The 9544-nt window shown below is 40.3% G+C and overlaps 1 protein-coding gene across 5 annotated transcripts in view; it reads left to right on the top strand.

Moving 5' to 3' along the window:
* The window catches only part of micu3a (mitochondrial calcium uptake family, member 3a), a 41209-nt gene extending 31782 nt beyond the window's left edge, over positions 1-9427 (top strand). For 2 of the 5 annotated variants that reach the window (XM_061680607.1, XM_061680608.1), the window contains 6 exons: positions 1268-1362; positions 1522-1693; positions 2754-2862; positions 6786-6943; positions 8717-8781; positions 9018-9425. In XM_061680607.1, the coding sequence (XP_061536591.1) occupies positions 1268-1362; positions 1522-1693; positions 2754-2862; positions 6786-6943; positions 8717-8781; positions 9018-9024 (606 nt within the window). In that variant the 3' untranslated portion in view covers positions 9025-9425. Of the gene's footprint in view, positions 1-1267; positions 1363-1521; positions 1694-2753; positions 2863-6785; positions 6944-8716 lie in introns of all 5 variants that reach the window. The other 3 variants (XM_061680604.1, XM_061680605.1, XM_061680606.1) reach the window with 3 other exon arrangements.
* Positions 9428-9544: the final 117 nt, after the last annotated feature.

Raw genomic sequence — 9544 nt, forward strand, 5'->3', positions numbered from 1 at the left:
ATTTTCTTATCCGAGGTCGGGTCGTGGGGGCAGTAGCTTTAGCAGGGACGCCCAGACTTCCCTCTCCCCAGCCACTTCCTCCAGCTCTTCCGAGGGGATCCCGAGGCTTTCCCAGGCCAGCCGAGAGACGTAGTCTCTCCAGCGTGTCCTGGGTCATCCCTGGGGTCTCCTCCCGGTGGGACATGCCCGGAACACCTCACCGGGGAGGCGTCCGGGAGGCATCCGAATCAGATGCCCAAGCCACCTCATCTGGCTCCTCTCGATAAAGCAACCCTTTATTGCTCAGTGACTGTTTTTTGTCAATGTCTTTATGTCTCAAAAGTGTTCTCTGACAATTGACTGACTGTTGTCGTACTAGAGCGGCTCCAACTACCGGAGACAAATTCCTTGTGTGTTTTTTGGACATACTTGGCAAATAAAGATGATTCTGATTCTGATTCGATGAGGAGGAGCAGCGGCTCTACTGTGAGATCCTCCTGGATGACCAAGCTTCTCACCGTATCTATAAAGGAGAGCCCGAACACCCTGCGGAGGAAACTCGTAGATCCCTAATCCCTAAATTCCTTGCAATTGTACGTTGAGGAACATTGTCCTGAAACTGTTAAGACTATTTTCTCACGCACTCGTTCATTTGCTTGTGAATGACTGAGCAATTCACGGAAGCTCCTTTTATACCCAATCATGGCACCCACCTGTTCCCAATTAGCCTGTTCACCTGTGGGATGTTCCAAACAGGTGTTTGATGAGCAATGCACAAAGCAAGGTTCATAAAGACATAGATGAGAGAGTTTGGTGTGGATGAACTTGACTGGACTGCACAGAATCCTGATACCAACCCACGAGAACACCTTTGGGTTGAATTAGAGTGCAGAATGAGAGGCAGGCCTTCTCGTCCAACATCACTGTGTGAACTCACAAATGCGCTTCTGGAAGAATGGTCATAAATTCCCTACACACACTCCTGAACCTTGTGGAAAGCCTTTTCAGAAGAGTTAAAGCTGTTATAGCTGTAAAAGGTGGACCAATATTATATTATTGTAAACGCTATTGATTAAGAAGGGGAAGTCGCTTCAGATCATATGTGAGTCAGGTGAGCGAATACTTTTGGCAAGATAGTGTAACTTTGGTTTTGTGTTGATTGTAGTGACTCTCTTCTTTGGTATTGAGAAACAGACAATGTTTTCTAAAACAAGTGTTAGTTTTGTTGAGGGATCTCTCACAGATCTTCTCTGTTTCCCCTTTTGTCTCCCTTTCTTTTGACTTTTAGCGTGCAGATGAGAGTTTAACTATTGACACCACCCTGCTGGTCCATTTCTTCGGGAAGAAAGGGAAGGCTGAGCTCACTTTTGATGACTTTTATAGGTATTATTCTGTAGCTTGCACAAAGCCTGTAATGACAGAATGCACTTATTCACACCACCAATTATCAAGTGACGTTTTCATTATTATAGTATTCTTTTTTTTTTTTTACAGCATTTCAAATAAAATCTATCCTATCCTTTTTTAATAATATATTTTCAGGTTCATGGACAACCTCCAGACTGAGGTACTGGAGATTGAATTTCTGACCTACTCTAAAGGGATGGCCACCATCAGTGAAGAGGACTTTGCCAAGATCCTCTTGCGCTTCACCAATGTAGAGAATATTGGTGCCTACCTGGAAAATGTCAGACACAGCATACCTGATGAAAAGGTATATTGCATGCTGTATTTCCCCAGCTGTGATGTCTGCTCTAACAGAAGCTGTGCCCCAATAAATTCCTGGTGTGCTGTGCGTTTAAACAAAACAAAAAACAAAAACTGCAGCACCTGAAATAAATACATTTTGTTTTATTTTGTGACTTACACAATTTGGTGTAGGAGACATCTACAGTATACCACAGCATATACCCAATATAGAGCAGACATGACATCTGTAAAGCTGATGTTTGTGATGTTTAAATTGCTAAAAAGCTATGAAAGAGTTTAATTATCACTGTTTGTGGAAGAATTACAGAAAGTTTAGGTCACCAGTAAACAGGTCAACTGGACCTTGGTCACTTTGTGTAAAAATAATCAATTGTATAGTACTAATAACTGCAGATGTATCCATCCATCCATTTTCCAAACCGTTTTTCAATTTCAAGTCTTCACTTCAGATTTTTACAATAAAAATGTTGGGATAATGTATTGGGATACAATTTGATCTTTTGCAAGCAGCAGCACTTCTTCAGTTTCCTCACACATCAGTTTGATTTACTTCCCCTGTGAGTGCTGCTGCCTCCTAGCCATGAATAGCACCTGAAATTTCCCACCACTGTATCGGCCTGCGGCTGTTGTCGCTCGCCACACTTCAACGCTCCACTGACTTGCTCGACCACACACACACATTCATGCAGGCACACATGCTGTCAGGCTTTTTTCAAATTTCATCTATTAGTATACCTGGATGTGTCTCTTTATTTATGTCAAACAATGACTGAATTATTGATTGTTATTTATTCATGTTTACAGTAATGGAATTCATCAAACGTTTGTTTCAAACAGAATCCTACACTATCAGTTTGTTCATATGATCATTAATTTCCCAATAGTTTCCCATTCACAGAGTTAAAACTTTAAACAGCCAGTCACTTGGTAAATAGATTTTTACATTACAGTATTGGTATGAGCAGCTGCTTAAGCTTTTGTTTTGCTTTGTTTATAATAGAAATCACTGAGTTGATGTGCCTCAAAGAGTATTACGTGTATGTTTGTTTATTTTGGTGTTACAGGGAATCACCTTCGATGAGTTCCGCTCCTTCTTCCAGTTTCTCAACAACCTTGAGGACTTTGCCATTGCCATGCAGATGTACAATTTCGCATCTCGCTCCATCGGACAAGGTTTGGACAGAGCTGTAAAAGCTACACTGTTAGACATTTTATAGGGTTTTTAAGGGTTTTAAACTTCAATTTGTACTTGGCAGCAGTGTTGCCAGTAAGAAAAAAAAAAGTGGGAGGTGAGTAGTCTGAATTTGATTCTGGAGTCATGCACCACTTCATACATCATAATCCTACACCAGCTGTCAATCATTCCAACTTTTGAGCAGTATTTGCTCTATACTAGTTAGGAACATACGACTTGTTTTGCTTACCTGAATCAGGTGACAGTCTGTGAAAGCAGCAGTTGGCCCCTGTTTCTTGACCTCTACAATAAGCTTCCTCCCATGGACAAATACTGTGACTACCAAACGCACATGTATATAATAGAAGCATATACAACAATGCTTTTCTGCAACGGTGCCACATTGTTCGTGTTCAGTATTTCTACACAGATTTTTATGATCATTCTCTTTTTTGTAGTATCGTATTTTCTTGCTCGTGTCTCCTGTTATATACACGTGTCTTGTTATTAACACCGAAATGTTTAAACACTGTGGAGCCATGAATTTCACTATGCATGCTGGGACCATATATTACAGTCCACTTAAACATTGCTGTAAATTCTACAGTTATTTACCACATACCATGCAGTAAAATACTGTAAACTACTGTGACTTTAATTAAATATAGTTCCTACTGCATCATGGGATTTGGGTTGACATCACACACTATAATCAGTAGACTTTACACCAATTTTATCGGGCTGATCGGTATCGGCCGATATTTAGCATTTTATGCTGATCGTCTGATCGGCTTTAATGTCATAATTCGCCGATCATTGATCGGCTCCGCAAAAGACATTTACTCCGCGTCGCCATCGTGCACAGTATATTTGAATCCAAAAGCTAGTTTATTTTTAGCCTTGTCGCGGATCTTTTGACGTAGTATAGGAAATATATGACGGCCAATAAAGTTATTTTAATTTTTTTTTTTAAATTGTAAAAAGATGTTGGCGGTGTGGCACAAACAACACGTCGGAGGCAGGCAACACGTAATGCCCGGATCAGACTACAAGACAAATTTGATCTTTCACGATTGCACTATGTCAGACTACTGCAATAAAATCTTGTATTCCGATACTACCGCATCCCGTTTTTTACGATCATTGGGCTTTATCTTGTCAACTCAAATGCAACCGGATACACTCATTACCGTGGCGACGACAACAAGAGTGGCGCGCGCCGACTTTGTATTATAAGAACAAAATGGGGGGAAATGTGTATTGGTGGTCACCGGTGCTCAAGGACAGGAGAGAACATTCGTTTAAGGCTTGCTTGAGTTATGTTCATGTACTTTTAATACGATACAGCTCGCAAGCAGGCAAGAAAAATGTTATGTAGCCTAGCAAGCTTGTGCTAGCACTAACGGTTGTACGTAAACATGCCGCCGTTCTGTTGAATCATGCTCTAAAGTTTCGGTGTGGGTGAAGTAATTTAATTAAAAGTAAAGTAATTTAATTACAGCAAGTAAACACCCATTATTTCTGTCATGTAATGTTGGTTTGACCTGACTGATTAGAATACAGGATCTGACGAGAGCAGTGATTTCCAACCTTTATGGAGCCAAAGAACATATTTTACAATTGAAAAATCTCATGGCACACCTACAAACAAAACTGTCACAAAAAGTGGTTACATTAATTACTGTATGTACTTCCTGCCATCTAAGAGAAGACCATTCGTTTGTTCTGTCAGTCACTATGCCTCACTGGCATAAATAGATGAACAAAGATACATTATTTATTGTATGTATAATTTTTAGAGCAATTAAGTGCACAAGTATATACAGTAAATGAACAGGTCATTTAAATAGACACATTCCTCCATCTTGTGATCGGGTCGGTTTATTCAAAACCGATGAGAAAAATCCTGATCGGGTATTTTTGAAAATCAGTGTTTCTATTAATTGTTTTCCTGATGAGTCACACAAGCTGAATGGGAGGTATTTTGCCTGGCAGAAAAAGTACATCAAATTGAGTAATCACTAATGGTGGGCGGATCGATCCAAAATATGGATAATATTGATACCAAGGCAGTATTGGATCGGATCAATACTAGCCTGAAAATATCCACACAGTAATTTCAGTTTCGCTCTTGCATGCACTGCTTTGGTTTGATCAAACAGGCGATGCCAGACTCGCCGTTTCTGTCTCAGCGAGTAGCTTCGCTCCTCATCTCCGCGCTCGTGTTTCGACGTCGTGCCGTCACATGACTTAGCAGCAGTCAGCACCGAGCGGCGAGTGGCGAGCGCTCGAGCGGGCGCTCTTCGCTCCTCCTCCCCCCTCTCGGGTTTCGTGCCGTCACGTGACCGAGCAGCGCGAGCAAGCAAGCTGCTGTCTCCGCCCACCCACTAACACAACGCACACACAGCACACACAGCGCGTGCCATCCACAGCACTGAGCAGAAGTAGAGAAGCGCCATGTTATATTTTCAGGGTGCAAATGACACATTAGCAAGTGGTACCAGTGGCAACACCACGAATTTATACAAAGACATGCAAAACCACGCCAAAGAAAACAATGACCAGAAACGGAGAGAGGACATACATCCCCCACCCCAGCCCCACCCCATGGCTCCGCTGCCAGACCCCCAATTCAGAGGCAGAGGACATTGGCAGAAGCTTTTCAGCATGCAAGAGAATATTTCATCATTAGTTCATATTCATTTTCAAATTTAAACTGTGTATTGGTGACTTCAGCCAACTCAAAAAGTCTCAACTATGCTAAGACCTTTATATAATACATTGTGTGTGTAATACCATGGAATTTACATTCAAATGTTATGATGTATGAAAATGTTAAAGGAGTCAATAAGTCACAGAAGTGCATTCAAAGAAAAACATATAAACACAATACCTTTCTTAAAAAAAAGTGTAAACAAAACATTTGTTCTGCACAGGGTGGCTTATTTTTTCTACTGAAGACCAACAGTTGTTGTTTTATTTTTATTTATATTTTTTTCAAAAACAAAAGGAGTGCAACGAAAGGAATACATTTTTATTTAATGTTGTTTAGGAGTATTTGAACAGTATTTTTAGTGATCACTTTGTTTATTTAAGATGGGAAAACTTTGTTTCATTTGTTACTGTTGTATCGCTTCTGGAAAATGTTATGATGATAAAGTATGCTCTATTTACCAATAAACCTAATTCTGTCCTGGGTTTTAAATATTTAATAATGAAAAAATTAAACATCACAAAAACACTTAAACATCTTGAGCATTAATTGATATTTAACAATTTATGCATCTTTTAACTTTTGAAAAGTATCAGCAATGCTGGCTCTATATTACATGCTATCAAAGCAATACCAAACTGTGCAGCATCACACACCAGTAGTAATCAAAAGGAAGTTTATGCTTGTATCTAATATATTTCAGAAATCATCACATAACAACTAGCTGAGCTTGACTTTGCATGAAGCTGAACTGACCATGATGTCAGTCTATCACACACAGCCCACAATCAGGGTTTCATGAAAACAAAGTGCAACATAAATTCAACGCGAGAGTTAAATAAGCCACATATTCAACAAACTACTGGTAACATAAACATTATTCTTGTTCCGTTCATCTTGAGTGTTCATGAACAATAAGGATTAACGTCTTTATTACAGCAACAGTTCAACATTTCGTGGCACAATGCATGCTGGGAGCCACACAGCTTCTACTACAGAATACAGTAACCAACCAAACCAAACTCCCATAATGCAGTGGAGACTGTAGTTAATTACTGTATAATCACTTTAAAGTATTTTGCTGTATGGTATGTGGTAAATAACTCGATTTTATTGGAATGTCTAACAGTGTAGAGTTAAAGGCGCATGTGGTCCCCCTTCTCTCTGTGCAGAGAAACTCACACAATGTTTGTCTTTGTCCCTTGTCAGATGAGTTTGCAAGGGCAGTTTATGTGGCCACGGGTCTGAAGCTGACACGTCACTTGGTCAACACTATCTTCAAGATCTTTGACGTGGATCATGATGACCAGCTCTCTTACAAGGAGTTCATTGGCATCATGAAGGACAGGCTGCACCGAGGTGCCAGGGTGAGGAAGTCTCTACAGTATTCTATTGGCATGCAGCAATAAAAAGATGTCAGTGAGAGGGGGGGGCTCATGATTCGGTGCCCTGCACAGTTACTTGTTTGATGCTTTGCTCAATGGCACATCAGCAGTGCAGTGGAAGCAAATTTGCATCTCTCCAAACGTGGGTACTGCTGCCTGATTGATCATGAATAGGCCTCTCAAGACACAGCCATAAATCTAAGCCTGTTTTGTCATGATTGAACACATTTTAAACATATACTTCCTCCACCTGACATTTTAAATCTAGTGTGTCGTACTAAACTACATACTGTATATGCCGGGGTGTACATAACTGTTTTGGTCCGGTTCTCAAATGAGCACCAGAGATTGTTGCTTGGTGAGCACTTTTTTTCCTTGACCCGTTAAGGCATTTTGATGGATCGTCGTAGCTGCCGTTCAGCCACAGACAGACGTCCAAATCCCGCGGTAGCCGGCCACGTGGCGCGGGGTGCACCCTCAGCCACCGCTGCCACCCGCGAGTGGCGCCTTGTGCTCGGAACTTTATTGTGCACCACATGCGCGCAGCTGAGGTCAACTCAACTGAGAAAGCAACAAATAGGTTCATGAAGTGATCCCATTCGGTACGTTCATTCAAAAGATTGGTTCATTTGAAGTTATTTGTAAACGACAACACTTGTTGAGCCCTGGCTACCACTGTACTCCCCCGTAGTGGTACGCAAAACCCCACTGATACAATCGCATCGGGTGTGCATTTAATATTTTCAGTGTGCTTGTGTATCTTCGCAGCACTTATGTGCACCCCTGGTTAGATGTGTACTGAAGCAACCAATGTTGATGTTGGATCGTCACAAACGTTCAATAATTCCACTACAACAATATAAAACGAAAACAAACCAAGGATTTTGGTGAAATAAATAAATACAATTTTAAAAAATATATCAATACTGTTACACCAGGTCGCTGTGTTACTTTTATCTTTCTACAGTGTTATACTGTTGAGTAAAAATAATTTTAATATTTGTCTGTTCATCTTTTTCCTTTCCGTGACCGCACCGTTCCCGAGTAAGTGAACGTGTGTGAGAGTGAATGTGAACCTCAGGGCGGAATCAGGAAAAGGAACGACGAAGTGCCGAACGATTCGGTCAACAAATCTTTTGAATGAATCATTTGAATGAACGGATTCTAGTGATTCAGTACAGTCAAAAGAACTGCTGCTCCTATGTTACTGTATATAGTGGAAGCTGTGGGGATTTTTCAGGATGTTTGATCTTTGCTTTGCTATCTATGACAGCTTGGGGGAAAAAAGGCTATCAACATCACCTAATTATGTGAAGTGGTGAAAAACTCAGACAAATGGAAACCACCTCGTGTCGCTGCACTAAGGCGCTTCTAGAAATAAAACACTGCTCTCTCGTGGTGTTATGTGATAAGTCACCACAGTAGACTGTCAACATTATTCAACCTTATGAACCTAACTAACATTAGTTCCAGTTATACTGTATAATTTGTGTCCTAGTAGTTTGGCATCACAATGATTTATTGCTAACCACTTCCTTTCTTTGTCTTTCTTTCTCTATTCTCCCACTCTTGCTTGCTTGCATTCTTGATTTCTCTGTTGCCCATCCATCATGCCACTCTTATCCTTGCTACAATGCTAACAATGTCTGATGCTTTCCTCTCTCTTATATTGCTGCAACATCCTTCCCCAACTCATTAATCTCCCCGGATTTTCCTTCTCTTTTTTCACGACCTGATATCATGATCCGCTCTCAGGGATATAAAACAATGGAGCGAGCCATTTCCTTTAGATCCTGTCTGAAAAGAGAGCTGGCGGGCAGATAAGTATAACCTACAACTGTATAAACTCCCATGTTTATCGATTTAAAAAAAAATCAGGTGTTGTAATACACGCCTTTCTGTGTTAGCATTTTAACTAGTTAATTTTTAGAATGTGATTGTGTCTCATTGACTCGATGAAATAAACTAATAGAAAAAGCATGAATAAATCTTCACTTTTATCATGATATTGGATTGGAGCACTGTCTGAACATGCCACCCTTTGCTATTTGTTTACTAGGTAAAGGCTCCATGCCGCACCTCCTTTCCCCCACCATGTTGTCTCTGAGGCCAAGAGACAAGTGCATTGCTCCTAGATGGAAACAGATGTATCAGACTTGATGAGAGTCGGAACAAAGGTGGACAACTGGACACAGACCGTTTTTAATTCAACTCCAAGGATGAAATATACTGAAAGTTCGGGAGAGGTTCTACTAATTTACACGAAAACGTCATCACCTGCAGTGCAACCTATACACACTGAAACAGCACATTGGCCATATGGTCAATATATATGAGATATTTATGTTGTTATGTATATACTTACTAGAATATTTGCATGATTGTTATGCACTCCGTTTTTTTTTTCCTATTTGTGTTATTACTAGTTTGTTTGCTTTGAATCCTTTTTCTGCCCTGAGTATGCAAGAGTAATATATTGGATGCTGTTTAATGATTAATAATTTCATGCTGGTTTGCTAATTTAATTGAACTATTAAACATAAATGTACTTCTTTAAGTGTGAAGTTGTTGTTGTTGTTTTTT

Source organism: Phycodurus eques, chromosome 6, assembly GCF_024500275.1.
Source record: "Phycodurus eques isolate BA_2022a chromosome 6, UOR_Pequ_1.1, whole genome shotgun sequence".
NCBI classification, from domain to species: Eukaryota; Metazoa; Chordata; class Actinopteri; order Syngnathiformes; family Syngnathidae; genus Phycodurus; species Phycodurus eques.